Consider the following 27121-nt stretch of genomic DNA (forward strand, 5'->3'; position numbering starts at 1 on the left):
ATCAGGCATTTCCAACGCGTCGATCGTGGGACGATTTTGGTCGATCTCATGGGCCTATAAGGCTATACGTGAAAAGCATGTAAATTCCCTTGTAATATAACACGTACGTATGATTATATTCAGATTTTGAAGGGAAAATACGTATTAAAGCAGTCTGTACTTTCAATGTACGTTGCTTTTACAACAAACATCATGTGTCGTGATATTTTTACCAATATTTTTGCTTAAAGCGAGGTACGACCATAGGAGGGGGTGGTAGATCACTGGCAGTTTTGACACTAAAAAGTCGATCACAACCTGTTTGAAGTTCAATATGCTTGGTCTAAATAATGTGGGAGCCTCGACGTCTCACAACCCTATGGGCCTTCACGGCCTGTTACAGTGATAGCTTTACTTTTACTTTTTTAAACCTAATATATTTGTTTTATTCATACACACCTAATGATGGTCAAAAGAGACCGAAACACGTAGTGTGACTGTTGTAATAAAACTGATTTCACTTGACTTCAATCCTTTTATCATACAGTACTCAGAAACCCACCTTTGTTGTATGACGGCAAAGAAAGAAAACGAGTAACAGAGTAACAACTGAGAATATTCTGCAATGGCGTGAAGGGTCGTGAAAGAATTTGATGCAGATATTTAGTATGTAAACTAGTGAAATGCTACATTTGGAGCATAGCTCTGTATAGGGCTGAAACATGGACACTTAGGGCAGTAGATCAGAAACATCTGGAAAGTTTCGAAATGTGGTGTTGGAGAAGGATGGAGAAGATCAGTTGGACAGATTATGTGAGAAATGAAGAAGTGTTAATTACAGTCAGTGAGGAGAGGAATATCCTACACGAAATAAGAAAACGGAAGGCTAATTGGATTGGTCATGTTTTACGCAGAAACTGCCTTCTAAAAGAAGTTATTGAAGGAAAGATAGAGGGGCGGATAGAAGTGACAAGAAGACGAGGAAGAAGATGTAAGAAGATGCTGGATGACCTTGGGGACAGAAGAGGATATTCTCATTTGAAGGAGAAAGCTCTAGATCGCATTAAATGGAGGAATTGTTTTGGAAGAGACTGTGGACCTGTCGTCTGACAGATTACTGATGATGATGATTTAGTATGTACATGTTATCCCTTGCTGTGCTGGAGTAGGCAGCAACCGGCACGCTCATAATTTACGGCTATTTATTATTCATAAACGTAACACCGCGATCCCTTCCACGAGCTACGTTGACTCAGAGCGAGACGATAATAAGAAGAACATGGCATTATAAAATTCAGAAACATACTACGCGTGGCATATAATTAGATAATTTGAAATTTCGTGACACCTTACTTCGTAACAGAGTCATCTACGGAGCACCGTTGAAACTAACTTCTGTACAGAATTTAACGTAAGACGAAATACGGGATTCCCCAGGTCGCTATTGTACCCCATAACAGCAAAACAAAGTTTTATTAGCATATCCAGAATAACCTTCCTTAAAAGTATTCTCAAGTTCTGACAAATATTTCGACACAACACATATCGCATTTGGAGGTCACGACATGCTTTCAGTTGTCATGCCTACTGATACAACACATTCGCATACCGGGCTACTTCTCGCACTGCTTGGTTATTCTTGTCTGCCAATGATGAACAAATACATGGTATTCGACAAATTAAGCTGAAAAGAATCGGTCTACATACACATGGAACAAACAATTTTAATACTATACTTTATAATATAACCGACTGTAACCACAACTAGAATCTGTGAACATTTGATTGTCACGTGAATGGGGGTACATGTGACGAAAATAACGGGTTCTAGTTCGGATGATTGGAATCATTGGCACTTTGGTTACAACCTCTCTCAATTACAGGAAATACAACGCTATCGCTGATTTACACAATCTACGACTCACCATTATGAGGCGGGTTAGCGTAGTCGGTATAGCGACTGGCTACGGGCTGGACGACCGAGGGGTCAGATTTCGAGCCCCGGTAGGGTCAAGAATTTTCTCTCTTCCACGTCATCCAGACCGAGTCTGTGTGGTCCACCCAACCTCCTCTCCAATGGGTACCGGGAGCTTTCTTCCCGGTGGTAAAGCGGCCGGGGCGTGAAACTGACCACTCACCTCCATTTAGTGCCGAGATCAAGAAAATGTGGATCTATACATCCACTCCACCATACTTCTTCATGGCGTAGTGCTTATTTAGTTAAGCAGAGGTGTAACTTACTTTACCTTACAGATCACCGTTACACACGCACTAGAATTTTCAGCCTTAACTAGTCGTCTCCTGTTAACGGATCTCAACACTGAAACTAGCCCTTCGAATCAGTATGAAATCTTCACAAGCCGACTTCTATTTCTTCTTCAACTACGAACTTCCTGTGGCTATCTCCTACAGGGAACGGAACTTGTAGCGCCGGTGGTGTTCTACCCAACTCCTCTGTACGGATCCCACAGAAAACACGGCATCTGTTGTTGATGAAACTTGTTTACTGCTCGGTTGCCTAGCACCAGATGTCTGTTTATTTCTGACTATCACCTTCACGTTTGACGGTGTAATATCTGGCCCATAAACCGGATAATTGAATGAAGGTATAAAGACAATTATTATAATCATCTGATCCACTGTTCGAAGTTCTATTATCATGTATATAGAACTGGCGATCTTCTTAAATATGCCACCCTCTCGGTTTACTCACCGTTATCGAACTGCTTTTCAAGTTGGTGGTCCTCTTCGATTCTTGAACAACGTCCTAACTACCTAGACCTCCTTGATAATTTACTTGAGAGAAACCTCCACTGTTTCTGTTTCTGTCCTGTAAATAGAAAACACGAGCTCGGTCGGTCGAGTTATATAGCCTCGGAACGGACCTACAGAGAACCCAGCCTCCCCCCTTTTTGCGTGTTGATTCACTGCTGCTCAGATGTGTTTACCGCACAGTTGCGTAGCAATGAGCGCAGCATGGACTCTCGTTGTAATTATATATAGCCCATATTGCATGAAATATCGTAAAATATGCCTCAGCATAGATTTACGGCGCTATTTTCTAACAATGGCCGCCTCTTCTGGATTCTATTGTTCCGGTTTTTAGCTGTCGTGGCATAACATGTGTGTATTGTAAAAAGAAGATTGCGAAGTTTCGGTACCGAAACCTGAAAGAGACATAGGATCGTAGGCTGTGGATTGGATTAATGTGGTTAAATGAAGTTTTAGGGCATTGCATTATTATTACCGCATTTATAATAATGAGCAAAGCTGTTAGGAAGTCCGAGAAGTCTTGCAGCGTTTTAGAATCCATGATATTCTACAATCTCGTTCTGAAACACGTAATTGGTCATGGAACTTCACATACGGCATCAAGAAGTTAATTGAGGAGGGTGTGTGTGATCACGTGGTGATCGTATTTTTCGATTATCCTATCATCTATCGATCAAAATCGATACTGTCGGAAATTGTGCGGATAAGTAGGTCGATTCACCTGTAGATCCGGTTTATGAATGTGAAGTTTGTGAATGTCTTGCCACAATTTAAAATTGCTGTTCTGGTGGAATGATTGTTTGGCGGCATGTTTTGGTCTTTTCCTGTCGGAGAATGTGCAGTTTGTAGAATTTATTCGGAAGACTTGATTTGTCACAGTTGTTGAAGGCATTCTCTGAGGTTTTCTGATACTGATATATATTCGATTAAGTTGAAAGACCACTTGTTGGAATGTGCTTTGTCTTTATTATATTTTAGGTTCTCACGTGGGAGAAGAATATTAAGATATCGGTCCTCTGAGATGTGATGCCTTGTAATGCAGTAGGTTATTATATTTGTGTTTTAGAGAGCATATTGGTTCCGTCTTCAGTGGGGATTTAATGTTTCATTTATGAAGAAGTTACTTTGAACTTGATGCTGCCGCAGAGCAGTGCTCGATTTACCAATTATTTCTAAGGATGTTGATATAAACTATTCATTACACGATTGATGCTGATTAGAAGCTGGAACAGTTTCCTTTTTCGTCTTTTAAACTTTATTGCTGTAAGCTGTGAATGGATTCGGCAGTTAAACAGTGATTTTTCTAACTGCTACTCATATCAAGGTTCTGTTCTTGGTCCATTACTTGTCATTATATATGTAAATGATATGATTTGATATGAATGTTAGAAGAATGTTGTATTATGATTTGATTTATCCCCTTCTGGCATATGGAATTGTTGTATGGGGACAGAGTGTGAAGGCACTCACTAGACTAATATTTACCTTTCAGAAAAGGGCTGTAAGGTGCACAATGGGGTTAAAACAGTGGGAATCATATAGAGATTGTTTTAAGCAACTTAAAATAATGACAGTATATTTGATATACATTTAAGAAACCATCTTATATGCGAAAGAGAATGGTAACTACGTGGTAAATAAATGAATACATAGTGTAACACAAAAAATAATGACTAGCATAGGATGAATAAAAATGATCGAATAAATGGAATTCAAATGGCATTCATGGGCTGCTTTTAATATCTGCCACATTAACTGTCCCTTTGGTATATTTCCAGTGATGGAGTTATCTTTGAACTTCATTCTGCCATTTAGAAACATAAAGAAGGAAGTTTATGAAACCATAATTTTACCAGCCGTTTTATATAGGCATGGAACTTTGTCAGTTGCGTTAAGGGAAGAACATAGGTTGGTGGGGAATGTGTGGGAAAAGTAAAGTGTACACAATTCTCATTAGGAAGCCTGAGTCCAGTGATGTTTTGGAACATATTGAAGTAATAGGTTATTAAGTCTCCATCCATAAAGAAATACCCTGGGAGCCTGTTGGCTGAATTAATAGGGATACGGAACAGTTCTAGAGTGTTGTGAACATGGTTAGTAACTGTCAAATTCCATGAGAGTTGGTATATTTGTTGAAATGTCAAACAATTGTTGGCTTCTCAAGGACTGCTCTTTTTGGTTGGACACTAAATTAGCTGTGGCTGTATTGTGTTTTGTCCTCCATTCTAGTGATTAGATAAGAAAGTGTGCTTAGTTTCCTCTGTGCTTCTGGAACAAATTATCATCTAACAGTCTTATTTTCCTTGGTGGTATTTATATTCTTGCTCAGTAAATTAGTGAAACAGACACTGGAATTTTGTGTCGGGTTCAATTTGAATTATCTTGATATTTCATGGCCCCTGCTAATGATGTTTTCTAGTGCAAAGTTGAAAATTCAGACCATTCTGAATATGAAATGGATGAAACAGATTTTTAAGGGTATAACAAAGTCAGTGAGACTGTTGTACAGTATGTCCACCCATACTGAATCACAGGCCTTGTTGAAGCCTGTAAATAGCTGATATATTGTCCCATTCTACTCCCATTTTCTTTCCAGAGTATTTGATGAATGCAGAATTTCTGATCAGTACTTATTTGTGATACCAAAGTCCATACTGATGATTTTCAGTAATTTCATGTGCATATGGCGTTAATGTTGAGAAAAATCTGGATAAAATTTTGTGTGTAATTAAAACAGTGGTATGCCTGTATAATGAAATGTTAGTTCTGTTGCTGTTTTTATAAATAGTTTTACATTTGGTCATTTTGTGCTTAAATATTCCGTTATGATCCTAGAGACATTCCAGTAATACTTCTGCATCTCAACTACAGTCATCAGCTGCATCTAGAATTGTCATTTTTTCTGTTGGTGTCCTGATGTCATGGATTTTTCAAGTGACCTAATCCTTCCCAGTCGCACTATGGCCCTGTGGTCAACTCAGTGTCTAACAGAATTGAGTGCCAGGAAGTTTCCTGGGCCACATAAGGCTGACATCCTCACCACTCTCTCTGAGCTGACTGTCTGGAAAATGTGGAGTCTCAACGTATCACAAGCCTATGGGCCTCCGTGACCAGGGATAGCTATACCGTCTTTGTAACATTTTTTCTGTTGCAGCTTGTGACATGTCAGTGTTTAACCCGTTGCCGTGGTTCGTCGTGTATGTTTCGTCAGGGATTTAAATCGTCTGGGGGGGTTCGACGTGTATGTTTCGTCCAGCTGCACACGTATGTTATAACGCCCATAATAATTGATGGTTTTGCTGTAGATTGTTAGATTTTTCACTGGCCTGTTGTCAGGAGGACTGTATTTAATGACACACGCGTTTAAGAGCGCTAAGTCGTCGTTACATATGCCTGTCTTGCAGCAACGTTCCTGTGGCTATTGCGAGCTGTTTCTGTTATGAATGATGTGTTTTCTTTGCTCCGAAGCTATAAACACCAGAGACTGATATGTGCTGGTGTTTATAATATCATATTGCCCTGAGNTGATTTCTCAGAATACACTACTATGAAGAATGAATTCTGAGTGCATAGGCATGGCTGTAAGATCATTATTTCAACTAAATTTTAACCATTTCAGTGAGTAATTACTGCCAAGCAGTGCTCCACATATTGACTTACACATGCATTTCATGTAACATGATGGCTTCCACCATATAATTTAAGAATTCTAGTGCATTTGCAGTTTGGATTTCTAACTTAATCCAGGTTTTTAATATGAACACAGGTGACAATCCTGCATATAATTTATTTGAATTGGTTTCTAGTGTGTGGATAAAATGGCACGTAAAGTATGCTGTGTCACATGACAAGCAATGTGTTAAGCATGGAAATCTGGAGAGATTTAGCAGGAATTGAACTAATACATTGTTACTCCTATATTATGAAAATGGTTTGGTAAAACTGCTTGACCCAGTTTTCACTATCCAAAGGTCAGGGGATGTATAAAGTAAGGTATCCCCTCTTCTACAAATGACATTCAGTTAGTTTTGGAAATACATATTCTGAAGTTTCACCCACAAGGCCCACGGTATAAAAGTTGATGTTATATTCAACACTGTCAACTTATTTGTATTTGATTTGTATTCTTTGTTCAGAATGCATAAAATGAACATACAGCGGAGATCCAACACCAATTACGGTTGCTGTATGCACACTTAAATTCTTTAACACATTCCAGTTCTGGCTGAAATCAGACAATAATGATAAATACCTAGAGACAGTAAAATATGGTCACGAGTGCCATGGGATTCAGACTCGAAAATGACTGAACTGGTGAGGGCCAGCAGCAATTGTAAATGACAGACTCAACCTCTTGTCAGAGACAGCGCCCCACATCTACAAACCCGCAACTGTCTGACAGTAATAAAAATCTGGTCATAAGCCCCAGGTGGGTGTTTATTCCAACACAGACTGGCCAACTGACCATTGGTCATAATATCAGACTCAGAGCAGGGAGTTGAAGGTGTTCAATGGCGCACCAGTTTTGAGCACCAGCAGAGGAATTGAGACATCAGAAGTATTGCATCCAGTTCAGTTGAGACTTGAACGTCAAGCAGTGAAGAGAAGACTTTATGTGTGCTGTAGTACAGTGATACTGGAAGTGAGTAATGAGAAGTAATGAAGTAATGAAGTGAAGACTGAGAGAACCTCGTGTGTGTGTGTGTGTGTGTGTNTTCAGTCAGACTGTTACAGTTCCTGTGTTAAAATCCATTGTCATGAAATAGACAGTGGTGGCTAGTGAAGACTGAGAGAACCTCGTGTGTGTGTGTGTGTGTGTGTGTGTAGTGTGGAAATAGCAATAGTGCTATACTTGCCTGTAGTTCTGAAGGTATAAGGTATCTACAAAGCCAATCGTCCAATCTAAAACCCATCTATAAGTCACACACAGATCCCTACACATGATAATATTGTCACATGTTAGGGACTAGACATGGGTTTTGGATTTATTGAACTCTTATAAGTGGAGGAACTGTTTTGGAAGAGACTGTGGACCTGTTGTCCAACAGATTACTGATGAATGAGTGAAATCGTAACTACAACTAATAGCAGTCTTGCTAATTCACACACACTCGACTTTTCTTTATTAGCCGTTGTTCTCTTAAGGCTCTCAACAGTGTAGATTCCTCAGCTTCCATGTTCACTGTCTCACTGCTGACTCATTACTCAAACTGTCGATTCTCAACTGCAACTCACGCCTCGTGGCCACGACTGTCTGCTCACTGGATATCACCCGCTATCTCTGGCTCTCATTGGCTGTTGACTGGCTGACTAACTGATAAGTTACAGCTGGTCTTGCCAGCACAGTTATTCTTGGTTCTGAGCCCCTGTATAGCCTCTACACAAACCTTATGGAGAATATTGTTTCTAACAGTGTCTTGAATTGTTGTGGCCACAACCTCTTTCTTGACACCGATCGGTAAACATGTTCCCACAGCAACGAATATGAACACAGTGATAGAGTTACTGCTGGAAATGGTGTTTTCTACTTGGTTCATAGAAGTGGTTATAAATAGAAGAGAATTGGGGGCAACCAATCAGTTGAGCTCTGCAAGGGAGGCTGAAAGGAGATGGTGCTGTAGCTGAGTTGACATTTGACAATAGTTTTGCATGGACAGCTATGACAAGAGGACTTGAGAGCATGAAGCTGAAGTATCTCCACTGTTACAAGCCATTGCCAGAAAATGGCTGGTGAAGACAAACAATAGTGCTATAGTTTAGTTCTGAGTGGTGTGTATAAGTGGTCAATAAATTCATTCACCAATCCATACTCTGTCTATAGTCACACAACCCTGAACACATGGCATTCTTGATTGCCCAACTGCATCCCTACAAGTAAGGATAGAAATCTGTTTTAAAGTTTCTTTTAAAGTATAAACATTTATTACCTTGCATCTGCAAATAAATAATTGTCAGAAATATTTGAATGACAAAGCGTTTCTTCCAATGTTTATGATGCATTCTGTGTTGTTAAGGGAAAATATATCTATAGTCATAGGTTCAATCAAAAAGTAAGTTTTACTCTCTTTTCAAAATAAAAATCAAGCAAATATTTACAGTTCTAACTTCATACATGAATGTTAAACAACCTACTTTACAAAACTAATAGGCAGCATTTGAAGGGTGACTCAGCTTATGTCATCTAAGACCTAATAAAATAGTTATTCTGCAAGAATACTAAAACATTTGCACTTTCCACAACCACCAGGTATTCTTTTTCTTTCTTCATTTGCCAATCTTACAACTCAAACACATAAGTAGGAAACACCATCTAATACTATCATTGGCACAGCGGGGAAGTTTTGAAGGAATCGTTGTCTCACTGGGTGAAAGATAAAACTCACAATTCCAATTGTTGAATTCTTTCCCTTCCTCAGTAAAGGGAGTGCAGGGCGCAATCTATATGATGCCTTATGTACCACATATGATCTGTCCATCTAACATATTTTACACAACTTGAGTGTAAATTAGTTTATCCTACACCACCTGGACCCCAATTTAAGTGAAGGAATGAGGCAGTTTCCTCAGGTGTTAGTAAGAACGAACGTTGGATGGAATCGTAATGCAAGGCAGTCCTCTGGTAAGGAAAGTTGAACATCCTCTGCTGTAAATAACTACAAAAGGCCATATTATCTGTGTACGTAGCATCAGATGCTAGGGGCAGAGGGTATTCATTTGTTCCCATAAAAGGACCACTCAGTAGAAATGGATTAGTAAGGAAATACATGACCTGCTGCCAAATGATTCTGAAAACCAAACCACTCACACACACACACACACACAAAAAAGACAACTATTTCATCTCTAGAGATGGAGTGACACCATCTGCTGATCGTGCATTAAGGTTGACTTTAGCTCTCCTAAGGATGTGATGTGTCTTATGCAGCTGTTTGCAAATTGCTTGTTCCACCTGCTTCTTTCTTTGATTTGCCACTGTGAGCTGAGTCAGAGTTTCTTCAAGAGCACGATGTGTTCTCGCTAAACGTCTCTTCAACAACATGTTCTCTTGCTCCAGTTCCTTGTAAGGCCTGAAAGCTGTATCACATCCTGTAACATCACAAGGCAGAAATCAGGTGCAGATCAACTTACATATGTGCAGGACTTGTATCTCAACAAAAATCTTATTTTGTCACAGAAGAAAGAATTTCCAAATTTGGGGGTGGGGGGTAATGTGCCTCTGTGCCACTCTGATACATGGCAAGAGACAAGACCTAGATAAAGGCTGGCTCCTGTTTCCATTTAAGTTGACACCTTGTTGAGGTTTTTTCACTGAACAGGCAATTACTGATTTACCACAAATTTTAACACATTCACTTTCATTTTACCAACTGATTCTGAACAGTTCAATTAGCATTCAGCATCTTCTATGTAATGTTTTTTCTCAAATTTTCTTCCATGTACTCATTACTAACCAAAGAAAGTGATCACGTGATTAGCACTCCTGCTTCAAAATTCAGCCAGGGATTGGCTGTCTTGATGCAGTTACTGTGGGCTTCCTTACTTGCATCAGGCAAATGATGGGATAGTACCTCGAATTAGGCTACAACCTATCCAAGTCTTTGTGACAAAGTCAGTTCTGATAATGGAACCTGCATAAATCAGTGTTACTTTTTTTCAAAACTCTCTCTCTGGAGGGTTATCTTATAGTTAAGATATATATAGTAGTATGGAAGCAAAATTACTGTTATTTTTTCTTTCCATCTTCTATTTTCTTTCATCCTGCTTCATTATTTTTAAAGAATAGCAGCAGATATGAGAAACAGCTCTAACCTTAATTATGAGTATCAAGCATATTTTGACTTACTGAGGCCAGTTAAATGATATTTACTGTAAGAATGAAGGTCTTGTAGACTGTATTGTTTTAGTTGTGTAAGAGAACTTTCTTATGCACGCAGTTTTGTAGTGATTCTTAGAAAGACTGGAGCCACGACAGCTCAGTCAGTAAAGGGACTAGGCTGTCGACTGGCCAACACGTGAGTCACGGTTTGATTCCCAGTAGAAACAAAGAGATTTTTTTTCTTTTCTGTAATGTCCAGATCAGCTCTGGGGCCCACCTAATCTCCTATATAATGGGTACGGGTACTGTATCAAGTGGCAGGGGCATGAAACTGACCAATCGGTCCATCTGAGGTAAAGAATGGTGGAACTATACCTCCACTCCCCAATATATCTTTATGGCATGATGCTTAAGTAAGCTCAGGGATGACCCTACCTTTACCTTAGCTTAGAAATATTAAGCTGATGGTATGATGATATTTATGAATCTGTATCACGTGTGATCATAGTCCAAAGTACAACCAAAATTTGCATCGAGTGATGGAGATGTGCCACAAAATATACTCCCTGGATAGTTGAGAGAGACTACACTTGACTAGAAGAAACTTTCAAGCTCATATCGGAAGAAAAATGGAACAATGAAATTTCATGTCATGTCATGTCAAACAAAAATTCCATTGAAGAAAGTCGTCTTCTGGGTTTTGGCGCCGTGTATTCTTNTACAAAAATTCCATCGTTCATGTCGTAGCAGTATTACTTACTTGAATCGATGACAACAGCTGTAAGATTAGGGTCAAAATCAGAGTGATATCCTTCCATGGAGCTGACAACTTTGGGTGTATCCATTTGTACTCCACTGGAAGCTGCTTCCAGACTAGAGAAGCGTCCCTGGTCACTCTCAATTCCAAGATCTGGAGATGAGTTGATGTTGCGCATTGAAGAGGGATCAGCAGGAACACTGTTAGATGATGTGGAATGCTGCTCAGCCAGTGTTCTAACCCAGTAACTACTACTGCATGTCTGTATTGGATAAACAGCGTTGTTTTAATATTAATACACATCACTTACACACACATATACTTCCATCTCAAATGCAACTTTGTTTTTCATTTACTCCTTTTCTCTGCTACATGTTTCGGCTGTACCTAGTCATCAACAGGTAACTTTTTGTCTTGTTAAAACAATTATACTGTATTTAAAATGAATGTTCCAGATATGTTAGTGTATCATTTTTTATCATCCATTCATAAAAGATATTTGTTTGAGTGCATTACTTGTTATATCTTCTTGTGCTTTCCTATTGCGGTATTGGTGTTTTGCATGTTGGTTAGTGTAATTCTTATGGATGTTGTAATGTTATTATCTTTGCTCTTATATGCACCACTGGTTTGTATATTTCCACAGTGTTGGATTAGTTGAGTGTGTTATATACTGTTGGAAAGTTCATTGACTGTTACTGGTGTAACTGCCTTGGAGAAGGAAGATGAGCTGGGAGGCCAAGGTCACACTTCTGCAAGCCCATTGCATCAGTCTGCCGTGTGACACTGTGCTGTGAACATGCACTGTTTTTACACGAGTACTTTTTTGACATCGTGTTTCATTTTGTCTGCAATGGATGCCAAAATCGAGCAGCATGTCTGCATCAAGTTGTGCGTGAAGCTCGGTAAATCCGCTACTGAAACCCTTGAAATGCTTTGTGAGGCTTTTGGAGAATGTTAAGCCAGACAGGTGTTTTTATCCATCGGTAGTTCAATAACCAAACGCATTCCTATATATAACTGCCCGATGATGGTCTTGTATGGCAAAAACATGCAGCAGGAATAAAAAGTTGAATTGTAAAACATTAAAAGCGAGTATATTTGTTGTGTTGATGGTTAACCAAATTCCTATATGCACATAGTTTGTGACTAACAGCAACATGGTTATCATTACCCATCCTCCCTACTCGTCGAACTTAGCTCCCTGTGATTTCACTTTGTTTTCCAAATTGAAAATGAAACTGAAGGGACAACATTTTGAAACAGTGTCTCACATCCAAAGGAAACCGTAAGCAGTACTCGACAGCATTAAGGAAAATGATTTCCACTGTGCTTTTGAAGCGTGGAACGATGGGGATCACTGTATACATTCCCAAGGAAACTATCTGGAAGGAAACGGCAGCAAAAATTGAGTAAATTAAGTCAGCATTTCTTTTATGACCTAGTCCAGGAACCTTCCAATAGCACCTTGTAATAATGTGTTCTTTGTTACATATTCTCCAGGCACTAACAGCTAATGCATAACTAGAAGGCTTCCTCGGAACAAACATGACTGGTTCTCATTGTCATTGTCGTCATTATAATCACCACCACCACCACCACCACTAACATCATCGGGCACTAGTGGCTGAAGTAAAGAACAAAAGAGCTTAATAACTCAGAACAATTGCAATTGGTGAATAAATAAGAGTAATTTCTATAACAATGTTAAGAAATCATGTTATCTGTAGCTATTGCCACACAGTCAACCACTTACTGTATTGACACCACCAGGAAAGAGCATTCTATGGTAGAATGTAAAGGCTTGAAATAATGGTGTACCTTTACCAAGAAACATTTTTAAAAGCAAAGAGAATGGAGCAATACTACAAAATGGAGCCACATATATTAGAAAAGTAATATTCATAAGGGGGAAGAAGATGCAAAGAAGTTAATGGGCGTAAGGAACTGGAAGAGAGCAGCGCAGGATAGAGAGGAATGGAGGGGCTTGATAAGGGAGGCCAAGGCCCGACATCGGGCTGTTGTGCCATAGAAGAAGAATAATAATATTCATAAACCAAAACAATAAGGTAATTCACAATAAATGCAACACAATATATCGGTATAATTTTATAATACTGTATATACTTACATCATCCAAACGTAGCCACTCCCATCTGGTAAGAAAAGTGTTACTTTGGTATGTCTAAATTTCCCATTAGTATATGAATAATGAAAGTATGTTGAAAATTGAATCTGTTAACTTTCTAATGATGATGTCACTAACTGATGATGACATCCTGGTTCATGGAATTGTTCACAAATACTGTTGTATTTACTCAAATAATTTGTGCAGTCTTAGTTTAAACAAGATCATTTGGGAAAAATTAAACGCTGTAGTTTAACATTGACAAAATTTTGACTGAAGCATAATTTTTGCATAAATGTTGTGGAAGTTAAATGCAATAGGGAAACTTGGTATGGGAAACTTCAATTGCAAAAATTATGCATTGCTTGCATATCATATCAATATCAATCAACAAAATGTGCGGTGAAGTCCACAGACACAAATATTCATACTGTGCATATATACTGCATTCAAGTTTAATCACACTGTCCATGATAATTATGCACTGGTTGGAATTTTATCACAGGACATTTTCATTTCTACGTTAAGGAATCACATGGCTCCTGTAGGCACGAATATCCATACAGTGTTGCTACATATCAATTCAGTTGACACTCTGAAAAAAATTATGCACTGGTCAAAATGTTATCAACAGAAACTTTTAATAGGGTCAACATCCAACTGAATTAGTAGCCTACAGTGAAGTCATTTTCCCACCTTTGTGAATATTGCCCCATATTCTTCAAGAGCTTGGTCCTCAGACATGTAGTCAGAGAGCTCACTATGCTGTCTGCCAAAACCATGATGTACCAGGCTGGAGAGACCAGTAAGCCCTTCGCTGCGGCCACTGTCACTTCCCCTTCCGCTTCTGTCTCTACACTGTTCCTTATCTTCATTTTGGCTTCCAATGTATTCCAGTGACACTGTAGCTGTAGTACCCCACGGGCTGTTAGGAAGGGAACCCCTCTCTCCCGTCAGCAGGTCAAGACCAGAAGAGTAACTGCCAGGAGACGTTCTGCCAGCCTTCATGTGAGTTGGAGATGATGAAGCATCTGGACCTAAAAAATTATGTTAACCATTAATTGAAGCATGCTGCCCCAAACCTGATTAACTCCACACAGCAGAGTCCTCAAATGAATAAATTAATGTATGAGGGGTGGGCCATAATAATCCAGTCCTTGCAGCACAGCCTTCAGTGACCTATCGTCCTTTCCCTTTTGATTAACCCTTTGTTAATCCTACACTTCAAATGAAATGTGGGCATCATAGTAGTCACTTGGTTCCATAAAGAACTGGCCCAGCTGACAAGATCTTAAAGTAAGCTATGGCCTCACAATCACATAGGGTATGTGTGGCTGATTCTTCTTCTAGGCATCTTTTGCAAGTGGGGTCATCTGTCAATCCCAGTTTGAAAAGGTGTTCTTTTAGGTGACAGTGTCCTGTAAATGGTCCTACTACCCATCTTAATTGGTCTCTGTTTAATTTCAACAGATGCTTTGTTCTTCTAGCAGAGGGCCTCAGTCAGCAAAGTCCTAGAAAACCCAATGCAGCAGTAATCACCAACTCTGTCACTTCATGGACCAGAATCATAGGAAAACATCCTACAAATGTTCACCTTCCTCCTCCTCCTTGGGCAGTTACCATTTTATACAGGTAGATGGATGAAAACTCTCCTGTCTTCTATTTCTTCCCACAGTCCTTTGTTTTTTATTTCTTTCCAGCTGTTTAGTCAGCTGGCTGGACCATCTTGTTCTGGGTTGTCCCACATTCTCTTCCCTTCATGTTTGAATTCTACTGCCTTCTTGGTAAACTTAATCCGCCCATTATTTTTACATGACCAAACCACTGTAATCATTTCTCTTCTGTTTGGCGAGAGAGGGACTGCGGATAATTATAGTCTCTCTGCTTAGTCTTCCCCTTTCTGATGACAAATTTATTTGTTACATTAGTTACTTGTTCTCTCAATTAGTTCCTGTTGTCATCCATGCATAACACATGTCTATATTTCTGCATAGTCATTATGCCAGTCTTACTGCTTGTATTTCTATCTTCAGATCATGACTAATAACTTTGTTATGACAGTTTATCCTTCAAAGTTTAACATTTAACAGAATTCATACCGAGTTCTCTCTTCTGGGATATCATGCTGTTTCAAAGGAACACGTCACCTCCATCTTCAAGTTCAAAGAATAAGCTGCTCCAGAAATGAAGATGGAGGAAACATGTTGCTTTGAAGCATCGGTTGAATTTCAGCGAACTACGTGGTGTTATATCCCAGAAGATAGAACTCCTCATAACAACCGCTGTGAGAACCAATGAAGATGATGTCAACATCTTCCTCCAAAGCAGAAGTTGACTTTCAACGGCTTTATATCCAGAAGATAAAACTCTTTATAACCACCGCTGTGAGAACCTCAAATCCTAAATGACATTCATGCTGTTTTACATTCTGTTTCTATGGACAAGGTAAAATAACCTAACTCTATATTTATATTAACATTTCACTGTAATGAACAAGTCATGAAATAGGCATGGCAATGGATTAAAAGCCTACATAGACTGTACACGACATTCTTTTGCGTTGAAAATTACAAACATGTTGACAACATTAACTTTCAGTGTTATATCTGATTACTTAAAAGACATACAAGGCCCAACTTAGCAAAAGTGTCAAATGAAGATTAACTAGTCATATAAATGTAATCACGGTTTCTCAGAATTTGTTTTCACGAATGATCTTAACATTAACACACCTCCTGAAGGGGATGATGGTTGTTCTTTCATGTGTAGCCTGTCTAACTGCATCTTGAGTTCTAAATTAGATGCCTCTAGTTCCTTCACACATTTCTCAAGGTCTTCGTTTCGTCGTTGCAGTACCAACATCTGTATTCCAAACAAAGAGAAGAAAATTATCAGAGATAGTAAAACTTCTATTTTATGAACATCTTTATATGAAAGACCTCTACATTACAAAGATAATCCACAATACAACACTCGTTATAATTCAATACAAAGATTTCCAATTAATGAAGAAGGACAGATAGAGAAAGGTTCTTTAAGTTTTTTTGCACAACAGTGTGATATACCTCTTTTTCCAACTGTTCTTTAGCAACAAGAAGACAGTTTTCACTATCCTTCTTCTCACGAACAAACTCAGTTTCTCGTGCCTCATGTCGACGGAGCTCCTGCTCAAGATGCAACTTCTCATTAGCAAGACGAGTTCGTTCTAATGCTGCCTGTGATGCTGCTACTGTAACTTCATCCAACTGCCTCATAAGCTCACGTTCCTTCTTTCGACAGCACCTTTCTAATTCCTGCAGACGTTTCTTCAATTCCATTTCTCGTTCCTGAGCATAAAGAATAATGCTATTCTGCACTCAATATAAATGACATAAAGGGCAGGTCTAGAAGTCAACTAAATTTGATGTAATCAAATTAATTCATGCTAATATTGGAAACCATTATGATTGTGATGCACTAGGTAGTTTGTATACCACTGCATAAAGCAAAAGCAGTTATCTGAAACATATCAAAGTCAGAGATTGCAAAATCCATGTCTGAATCAATTTTATCTAAAAATTCAAGACGTGCATACACCTAATAAATAATGCTGATCTTCCAAGAGCTAACACTTGCCACCAACATCAACAAACACAAATGGGGGGGGGGGAAGATACAGGTTGATTTAAAATTACAAATAAAAATATTTCTCTATTATCAGAATTACCTTGCTTCTTTCCTCAATATCTTTGATTCTCATGTCTGCTTCTGCTCTAATTTCTCCTTCTTGTTTCTGTGCTTCTTCTATCCGGGATTGTAATTCTGTGTGAAACTCCCGTCTTAGTTCCTCAGCTTCATGTATTTTCTTCTCCATTTCAGCCATGTTGACACATTGTTTCTCATGCAATTTCTTCTTCTCTTCAGAGAGCTGCTGGGTTAGTCGGACTTCCATCTCCTTGGTTCTCATATCCAGTGCATCCTTGCTGTGTTTCTCTAGAAGGATGCTCATTTCCTCAGCTGCTTTTAGCTTCCTGTCTGCAGCCTGTTTCAGTAACTCAGCCTCCTGCATTTTCTTCTTTGCTGCCTTTATTTGCATTTCTGCTTCTTCTTTCTGTTTCTTTGCATCATGCACTAATGATTCAACCTTTTCCATATGTTCTTCCATTTCTTTTTGCATAGTTTCTTTTTGCTTTTGAAGTGCCTTCCTCTCCTCCTCAATAATTTCCTTTTCTCTTTGAACTGTCACCTTGTGTTCTTGAACTGTATTCTTTTCCTTTTGTGTTATTTCTTTATCTTTCTGTATTATTTCCTTTTCTCTTAGTATTGATTCTTTTTCTATCTGTAACACAATGTTCTTAATTTCAGCATCTTTTATTTGGAGCTTGGCATTCTCAGCTTTCTTCTTTATTTCTATCAACTGGCCCTCAACCTCAAGTTTTGTTTTCTCTGCTTCTGTAATTAATTTCTGTGCCTCTTGCAGCTTATTATCGCCTTCTAACTTCATATTTCCTGCAGCCAGAATCTGTCTCTCAGCTTCTTCTTTTAACCTGACAGCTTCTTGCACCATTTTTTCTGTCTCTATGCTCTGTTGCTTTGTTTGGTTTTCAAGTTCCAACATTAGGCACTTTCTCTCTAATATCTCATTATCCTTCTCCTGGAGTTGAGATTCAAGACTAGATATCTGTTCTTGAAGGATGGAGACTGTTTGCTGAGTCACCTGAAACAAATGAAGTTGGAAGGTAATTAAATACTCAGTAGTTAAACCACAGCATCCAAATATCTAGTCAGACTTGCAGGCACAGTCAAGGGAAACAACTAGAAATTTACACTTTAGCCTATTTAGTCATATCCTGTGGTTAGTTAAAATGGCTTCAAGGCCATGCAGGTCAGAAGTTCAATATACATAAGAGCCAAAAAATAATGAGTTATTTAAATCCTGAAACAACTGTGCTGCTGTAGATGGAACAATGTCAGAAAAATACACATCACCTGAATTCTGCAAAGAAAAATTACAAGTGGATTTCATTGTTTATCATTAATTTCAAACAGAAAGAGGAATTAGACATTATTCTGTCATAAGTCAATATTCCAATAGGAACTAATTTCAGTCCTACACCAACTGTGATATAAATTACATTCAGTTTATTTTATTTCTTTGGTCATCATTTCCTGTCAGGTACTAAACCTTGTGGTCTATTACAGTATCATGTCACTTTTTCAATAGCCACCCCAAATCCCTCCTCCCACTTAGTTCCTTTGCCAATATGTATCATTTTCAAGGGCTACAACTACCCACAGCGCCATACTTTGACTACCACTGTGCCACATAACATTTAAGAACTGGTTGAAACCCATGTTACCTTACCTGAAGCTGCTCAGTGGCAGCATTAGCAAGCCTGGCTTTCTCTTTGCTCTCTTCCAACTGCACTTCCATTTCCTGCAGCCGTGTTTCCAGCTCCTGATTTTGGTGACGAGCCTCCTCAAACTGTTCAGCTGTCTCTTTCATCTTTTGCCAGAGGCTCATCATATTATCACCACCTTGACTGCTTAAGCTCGATATGAGGCCTTCTAATTGGCGTCGAATGAAGTCGTTATGATAAAGAGAAGATTCCAGCTTCTCCCTTTGGTAACGGATTTGCTCCAGTAAGTGAATTGGGATGGTAACAGAAGTGACATTACTTCCTTCCATACCTTCAAGTTGCTGCATCAATATATAAATAATGTTTTGTAAGAGAAAGTTACATGATAATATAGGGAGTAATGATTAGTAAGTGAACGGAGAAGTTCATGGAGGTAGGCCTAGGCCCCATGGGGCTGGAGTGCCAGNGGGGGGGGGGGGAATAGTATATACAGTACTAATAACTATTATAAATAACCATTGAAAATCAAATCAAGTAGGATAAGATGGGTGGAACATGTAGCGCACATGGGAGAGAAGAAAAGTGGAGATAAAATTTGGTCATAAAACGTGCAGAAAAGAAATTTCTTAGAAAACAGAGGCACAAACAGGAGAATAATATTAAAATGGGTCTTAAATAAATGAAGGGAGGGCCTGATTTGCTTGGCTAAGGACAAGGAAAAGTGGAAGGCCCTAGTAAAAATTGTAATCGAGCTCTGAGTTCCATAAAAGGCAGGCCATTTCTCAAGTAGCTGAGAAAATAACAGCTTCTCAAGCACTCTACTCCATGGAATGTATCACTTAGTTCAAACAAATCTGTAGAACTGGCAACCCTTGTTTAGAATTTCCAAATTCCGAATTTCATTTGATGAAAATTTTATTCACCTGCTTGTTCTGTTTGTCCAGTCATATTGCTAGTGAAAATTTAGAATGATTATTAAACAGAAATAGAAAATGGAAAATAGAAATCAGCTGTGCAGCTGCACAAGATTCACATATGCCAGATGGTAGGTTTACTTATGGAAATATTAGCTTTGTTAGTGACTGATGGACTAGACACTGTCTGTTGTCACATTCACTTCAGAGCACAGCACTTCAGAAGATGGTCCTGCTCTCATCAAGGGACAGATCAAAGTAAGGATTCCTACTCCATTAGGCAGACTGGGAGAGCTAATCTCAAACTCAGAGTCTGTAATAACCGAAATATCAGTTAAAAAGACTACACCATCATCAGAAACCTTCAGATCTGGCTAACATTTTCTTTGAAAAGAGTAAAGTGGTTCTGGTAAAATCAGAAAATTGTTTAAACCAACGTAAAACACAAAATTGTCCTACATAATGCATGACAAATTTACCAAATCAAGCAACACTTGCTTGTAAAACCAGAATGGATCCTTTCCAAGAGAACTTAATTTTATATTTTTGTTAACATTTTAATATCTGGAATTCCTTATATATGAAGAAGTTATGTTGAAGAATCTTCAATATTTAAATTTTCTACAGCAACTTGTGGAAATGACACAACAGTTCAGCTTCATTATCATTAAATATAATTAACTAACACTTGTATTTTTAGAACCCAGTATTACAAAGATCAGCCACTAATTCTTTTACTTGTCATTCTTATTGCTATGTGATCATTGTCACTTTCATTACATACCTCAATATTTGTTGATTTGTCAAGTTTCTTTTTGTATATATGGCTAGTGTTGATGCTCATGCCATGAGCAGATGGTTTATCATTGGTCTCTGCTGGAGGGGGAAGCAGTGGTGGAGCCATTTGTTGCAGGATGGTCATCTCTGCTCTCAATGCATCATTTACTTGCTCCAGTGCCCTTAACCGATTCTGCAGTCTTCTCACTTCTCCTGAATCATTTTTTCCCCTTTTACCTATATAATGCAAGAAAATAAGTTATTCTACAAACTAAGTGCCTGATACTGCAGCATCAAATTACTTACTTCACAGCTCTTCTTGGTACACACAGCTCTCCAGTCTTATCATCAAAAATCTAAGCTCGGCCTTTTAGTTAATTTTAACGCCATCAATGGGATAGCTATCTGCAATGTGAATTTAACACTACTGGGTATATCTCAGAATCATGCATGTTATATACAGGATTTTGTTGTAAGAAAAATCTTCGTAACTGTTCCCAGAAGCATAAACAATTAACACAGGCTTTGGAGTTTCTTTTCTGAATAGAGAAATTCAGCAATCAAGGCTTTCAGTGCTCACAGAAAACAACTGCTCCATTGTTTTATACAAAGTCTTTGAGCATACTTGACAGTTTATCAATGACCGTAACTACAGATGCCAAAACCAGGAAGAATTTGTGCTGTTTCAATATTACCCACATATTTCCAATGCTGAATATAAGTTTAAATAGATTGGAAATGTCTCTCAATAAGCTTACGTTACTATATCTTCATGCTTAATATTAATATTGAAGATGTTACGTGACTAAAAAGATTCATAACCACACCACTCATTTGTAATCTTAATAGTCGAATAAAATTCCATAAAATTTCTCAGAACACTGCTAATAATTAAGAGGGAGTGTAAAGCAAAAGAAGACCAAATAAGATAAATAATGGAATGATCAATATTTCTGACACTATCCGTCACTGTAATTTTTATTTGAGGTGATGTTTTGGAGACTGGGCTCTGTCTGTGTCCTCAGGTAACAAGCCTATTCTGTTGGCCCCTGATGATAGAGGTAGACCTTACCTCTGAATGTCTGGAAATAGGACTAGCCCAAGAGGTTAAGCTTTTTACCCACGGATGGAGACAGAACAGACTCTGAAACATTGTCTCAAATAAAATTACAGTGCTGGATAACGTCCAAAACATTGATCATTCCATTATTATACCACTTGCACAAATTTTTGGATTTCAAGATCTATATCATTTATTTGAAACAATTTGCAGTTCAGTGTATATTTTATTAAATATAACAAAAAATTAATTTTTGTTATAAGTGTGGAATTTATAGACTAACATTAAATTTATTCTGCAACGTGCAGTGATGTTCCCCCACATCAAAATTTTAGTCAAATCCGAAGAAATACAATCTAATAACATGTCAATCCAAATAAATTTTTGAACTGAAACATGTGAGGGAACTGACACCACTTAGTAAAGCATTTTTCATTACATGCCTTACATACAGAATTCCTAAAAGGGAACAAGGGAGTAAGAGACTGCAGAATGATAACCCAAGACCTTCTCTCATAGTCTAGTTTTGCCAAAATACTGTAAAACAGCATTAAAATTAAATTAGTAAAAATGAGTGCCCATACCTTGAATTCTACTGATTTCATGAGCTGTCTCCTCTGGTGATTCAGACGTGTCAGTTTCCTCCTGGATGATCCTATCATTACGAGGTCTAGCACTGCTAATCAGAGTGCAACCACTGACACCTGTTCTAGGGGACAGTACCACCTTGGTTGACTCCTCCTTCAGCCCAATTCTTGCCAGTGATACATTTCTGTCTGGCTCTGACCATGCCTCAGACTCAGACAAGCTTCCTGCATGAACATCATGATGATGGATAGACTGTTGTAGCTGACTCAGTGCAACTGTGCTAGCACTGGAACTACGGCGCATTCTATAGCTAGACTTTGTACTGTTTGAGTGATCTTGTTTTTTCAGCACAGCTCTCCCTGAAGCCACAGTTACACCTTGTACACCAACTTCTCCAGCAGCATTAGTAGATTTTACTGGTGATGATACAGATCTTTTTGCAACATCTGTATGTTTCTCCTGATGTGAACTTGACAATTCTTCTGGCAAAGCCCTTCTCTCAGGTGACACTGAGTCTTCACCGACATTGCTACTCAGATGCTGGCTGTTGTAAAATGTCATTGAAGACAGCAACTCCTCTGTTTCTTCGACATCCAGAAGCCTTTCTGTTTCAGTCTTAGATTTCAACACAGGTCCTGAGCTTGCACTGGAATGTCTTCTGGGACTAGCACTTCCGCTTCTTGGCTCAAACAATACTGCAGCAACTTCGGTTCTATTGCAAATATTTAATCCATTATTCTGTGACCTGGAGAATTCTATATCCCTCTGTCTTATTTCATGAGTTAGTGTTTCAACCTGGGATCTTAACTGGGCAATCAGTTGGGCTTGTTCTCCAATAATCTTATCTCTTGATGCACAATTATCTTCTGATGTAGCTGAATCCTTTATCCCTTGTATTTGAGCAATTTCTCTGTTTCTGCCACTGCTTCTGAAGCACTGCCTATTAGGAGCCAAGGTTGTCTCACATGCTGATGTACCAAAGGATTTTAAATTCTCCTGTTGTGCACGATTATTGTTGCTTATTTCACCTTCATCTTCACCCTCAACTCCTAAAAGATCTGTTATATTGAGATTTACATCACTGGTAGACATTAGGAGGCTAGAAAAAGAATCCAGCAGGGGAGGAAGAGAGGCATTAGTAAAATCTGGATTATTAATAGACAGTGACACAGAAAGAGATCGAGATACCTCCATGCTTCGATCAACAGCTTCCTTGAGCAGCTGCCGATGTTTCGCACTCAAACCACCTAAGTGCTCTGGATGTCTAAGAAGTGAACTGAGAAACCATGCTAACTCTTCTAATCTCTTTGTTAACAATGCACAGGCATCTCCAGCTTCCTTTCGCCAAGCATTTACTCTGTCTATTTCCTCTCTTAGCCTGGCACATTCAGATCTCAGAGCACGGCTGTCACTGTCCCTTTCCGGTGTGTTACGCAGCCTTTCACGTAACTCCTCCACCTTGCAACACAGGTACTTCCTTTCCTCAACACTGACCTGGAGCTGATCACGAAGGCATGACATTTCATCCTTAGGAGTACAGCTGGTTGAAGATCCTGTTGCAATTCCAAAGTCCTCTCTACACACATCTCCTGCCTCATTTCTTAAAGTGATCCCGCTTGACATGGAAGGCTGTTGAAAATGGACATGATGATTAAAGGTGACTGGTATCTGCTGAAGCTCCTTCATCATAAGTGATGTTGGGAAGTTTACACGTATTCCTAGCTCAGCCACTTTGTCCTGCAACATCTTAAGCTGGAAGTCACGGGAACTTACTTGTTCCTGCAAGGACATAATCTCTAAATCCTTCCTCTCACGTATACTATTAATGCGATCCTGCAAATTTTCAATCTCACGGTTCTTGTCCCAGAGCTCCCTATTTACCAGTTCTTGGAGATTGTTGGTCCGCTTCCGTAATTCTCCATTGAGTCTTTCAACCTCTCGGTTCTTGCCTTCCAGCTGCAGCACTAATGCTTCAGGCGAGGAACTATTATTGCTTTCCCTTACAACAGGAATATTGTTTGATATTTCTTTTCCATCATCCTTTCCTTCCAAATCATGCACCTTTAGCTGTGATGTTTCTAATGCCTTTCTCAATTGACTCAAATCCTCTTCTAATTCCTTGATCCGGTTGTCACGAGATTCTAATTCATTCACAGATGTTGCAGCTCTCTCTTTGTACTCTTCTAGGAGCATTTCTTTGTCCTTTAACCTTGTAAGCAAGGTCTAGATCAAAAGAAACAACAAATATTTTAATATACACAATCATCACCTTGGAACTACTGACAGGAAAGAATTTACCTGGCCATGAGCCTTAAGGGGATTGGCAGTTGTAAAGTAACCTTGACTTTGACTTTGACATCAGTTAGTTTATGTCATGAGTTAGTTGTGAGCCAGCTGTCTCCTAGTAAAGACATGAGGATGGGAGCAGAGGATTACTCATTGGTGGGAGCTGTTATGTAGCAATGCATGGCGAAGACAGAGAAATTCTAATATTTGAAGTAGTGATCTGTAGCGTGTCTAGATCTGTGAAAGTGTTATAGCTACCTGTAGTTATGAGACATAAGTGTACAATAAATCCAATTACCAATCCAAACCCCAAGTCTAGTCACTAACACATGTCAATATATTTATCATTTTATCCATCTTCCTTCTTCCAATGCTTCTGATTTTTATTCTGTTGACATCTTCCGCTTGCAAATTCACTTGTTCCTACTGGCTCACTCTCAGCTGTGGTGACAGTCTTCCCTCCCCTACATCTGTACATCTGTAACATTTACATGCTTCCTCCTTTTATCCTTAAGTGAAGGCAGCAGGTTCACCCAGTTGGTATCTATCTACCAAACTGCACTGGGTTACAGCCTGGAAGACCTAGATCTTACCACACACATACAGGGTGGACAGGTTATCATTAGATTGGTTCCCACAGATGACACTGCACTTTTCTCACATGGGCCTGCTGCAGTAGATAATAATTTATAGCATTATTTTCAGCTGTAGTTTAAATTACTTTATTTTTTTAGATGCGTTTCAAAGTGACATAACCTCTGCTTCTAGGCATGCCTCAAATTGTGAGAAAATGTTTTTAGACACATGCTGAAACGTCAATGAAACACTGAAGATATGGATTACATGAGACACAAAACAAATGGATGGTGATGTGCTTAGCATGATTTGGACAGAACAGGATTGTGACTAGGAAATTTGCTATGTTACAATAGGATCACACACTCATAACAAAACCTGAGGATGCACTGTGCCACGTTTCACATTCCTGCCTAATACAAAACCAGAGTTGTATATATTTGAGGTTGCTAAGCCTACAATTACCCTGAGAACAATAAAATGAAACTCACTTGAACCTGATTCTCCATCTCAGTGGACAGATTATCTCTCTCCTTTGTTAACTGAGCCAGTTTCTTGTTTTTGTCCTCCACTTCTGCCCATAATCGCTGCAAGCATGTACACAACAAAGACAACAATTCAAGTAACATATAAAGCAGCTTCATAAAATGTCTGCATCTAGACTTTCGTGAACAAAATCTACTAAAACATGGAACAGACACCCAAATATTTTACTATCTGGATGAATGAAGGATGGATGGATAATGGAGACTGATGCACTTGATCTTCAAGATATGAACATCCGTGCATAAAAAAACAGCATAGAGTACAATAAATAAATAAGTTTAAATGATCAAGTCAAGGAGGATGAGGTGGGCAGGGCATGTAGCACGAATAGGGGAGAAGAGGAATGGATATTGGTGGGAAAGCCAGAAGGAAAGAGCACACTGGGAAGACCAAGGCATATGTGGGTGGACAATATTAAAATGGATCTTGATAGGATGGGATGGTATGGATTGGATTCATCTGGCTCAGGATAGGGACCAGGGGAGGGCTCTTGAACACAGTAATGAACCTTCGGGTTCCATAAAATGCTGGGAAAGTCTTGAGTAGCTGCAGATTTGGCATCTCCTCAAGAAGGGCTCAGCTCCATAAGTAAGTAAGGTTAAATAAAGCTTAGGCATTCAACTACTGCTAATAATATTATTTCTTGCAGCAGTGTTTCTCAAACTTTTTGGTAATAGGGACCATGTGCTGGGTGTCACTAATTCCACAGACCCCCTTCCCTAATCTTTCTCATCAAGAGAATACAGACAAACTGAACAGAGAACTCACGTCTCATTCTTCTAGTGATAATGTGTGTTCTATTTGCACTGAAAGCCTGATCCCAGTCACATTCATGACTGAAGAAAATGATGCAGTCATTATATAATTTGAAAAATGAAATTACTAATAATGTTGTTTTGTTTCTATCTAATGACATATTTTTTTAGTAAAATATAAATATCAGTTCTTAAATTTGGCTCTTTTTCAAACCTCTTGTTCCTATAAAATTTGGGAGTAAGGGCCCCTATACACACACAGTTTGGCCTGCACAGTTGAAGACTGAAAGGCAAAGCTGACTTGTGTGGTGCGGCCGGCCAGCCAATCGTTTGGACTGTTGGCCTGTGGGAAACCCGTCAGTCCGTCAGTTCTGCCTGCAGGACCGTAGCACATGACGTGTGTGACTCAACATTATAGGCTGGAAGACCGTGATTGTGGCATGAAGCCTGCCGCTTTATCTGTGCGTGTATGGGGAGGAAAGGGAGGGGGTAAACTGTCACAGTTTTGCCTGTAAGGTTGATCGGAAGGCCAAACTGTGTGTGCATAGGGGGCTTAAGGCTGTTGTTTTTATGAAAGCCGCTGAAACAAAATGGCATGACTGATCTGAAATGCATCCAATTCCTATTTTAGAAAACATGTTGTTTATCAATATATGTCCTATACATGAGATCTGCAGCTTCCACTGAGGTGAACATTTAGATTGTGTTTTAGGCTATGACACTGCCTATGGGACTACATGATGTCATAACCCAGAAGACCACAATATAAGTAATTTGACTGGTTTTAAATATGGCATTCAATTGGTCAGTCCAATGTCTAGATTCATG

General features: G+C 39.0%; 1 protein-coding gene across 2 annotated transcripts in view; it reads right to left on the minus strand.

Annotated features, from left to right (window-relative positions):
- Positions 1-8650: 8650 nt before the first annotated feature.
- Positions 8651-27121, minus strand: part of LOC111872470 (putative leucine-rich repeat-containing protein DDB_G0290503) — a 76488-nt gene continuing 58017 nt past the window's right edge. For both annotated transcript variants that reach the window (XM_023866435.2, XM_023866426.2), the window contains exons 9-18: positions 25484-25579; positions 22127-24353; positions 20490-20719; positions 18797-19132; positions 17159-18148; positions 16518-16778; positions 16185-16314; positions 14149-14489; positions 11328-11586; positions 8651-9837 (exon numbers count right to left, since the gene is read on the minus strand). In XM_023866435.2, the coding sequence (XP_023722203.1) occupies positions 9584-9837; positions 11328-11586; positions 14149-14489; positions 16185-16314; positions 16518-16778; positions 17159-18148; positions 18797-19132; positions 20490-20719; positions 22127-24353; positions 25484-25579 (5124 nt within the window). In that variant the 3' untranslated portion in view covers positions 8651-9583. The remainder of the gene's footprint in view (positions 9838-11327; positions 11587-14148; positions 14490-16184; positions 16315-16517; positions 16779-17158; positions 18149-18796; positions 19133-20489; positions 20720-22126; positions 24354-25483; positions 25580-27121) is intronic.

The sequence above is a fragment of the Cryptotermes secundus genome, unplaced genomic scaffold (assembly GCF_002891405.2).
Source record: "Cryptotermes secundus unplaced genomic scaffold, Csec_1.0 scaffold962, whole genome shotgun sequence".
Taxonomy (NCBI): Eukaryota; Metazoa; Arthropoda; class Insecta; order Blattodea; family Kalotermitidae; genus Cryptotermes; species Cryptotermes secundus.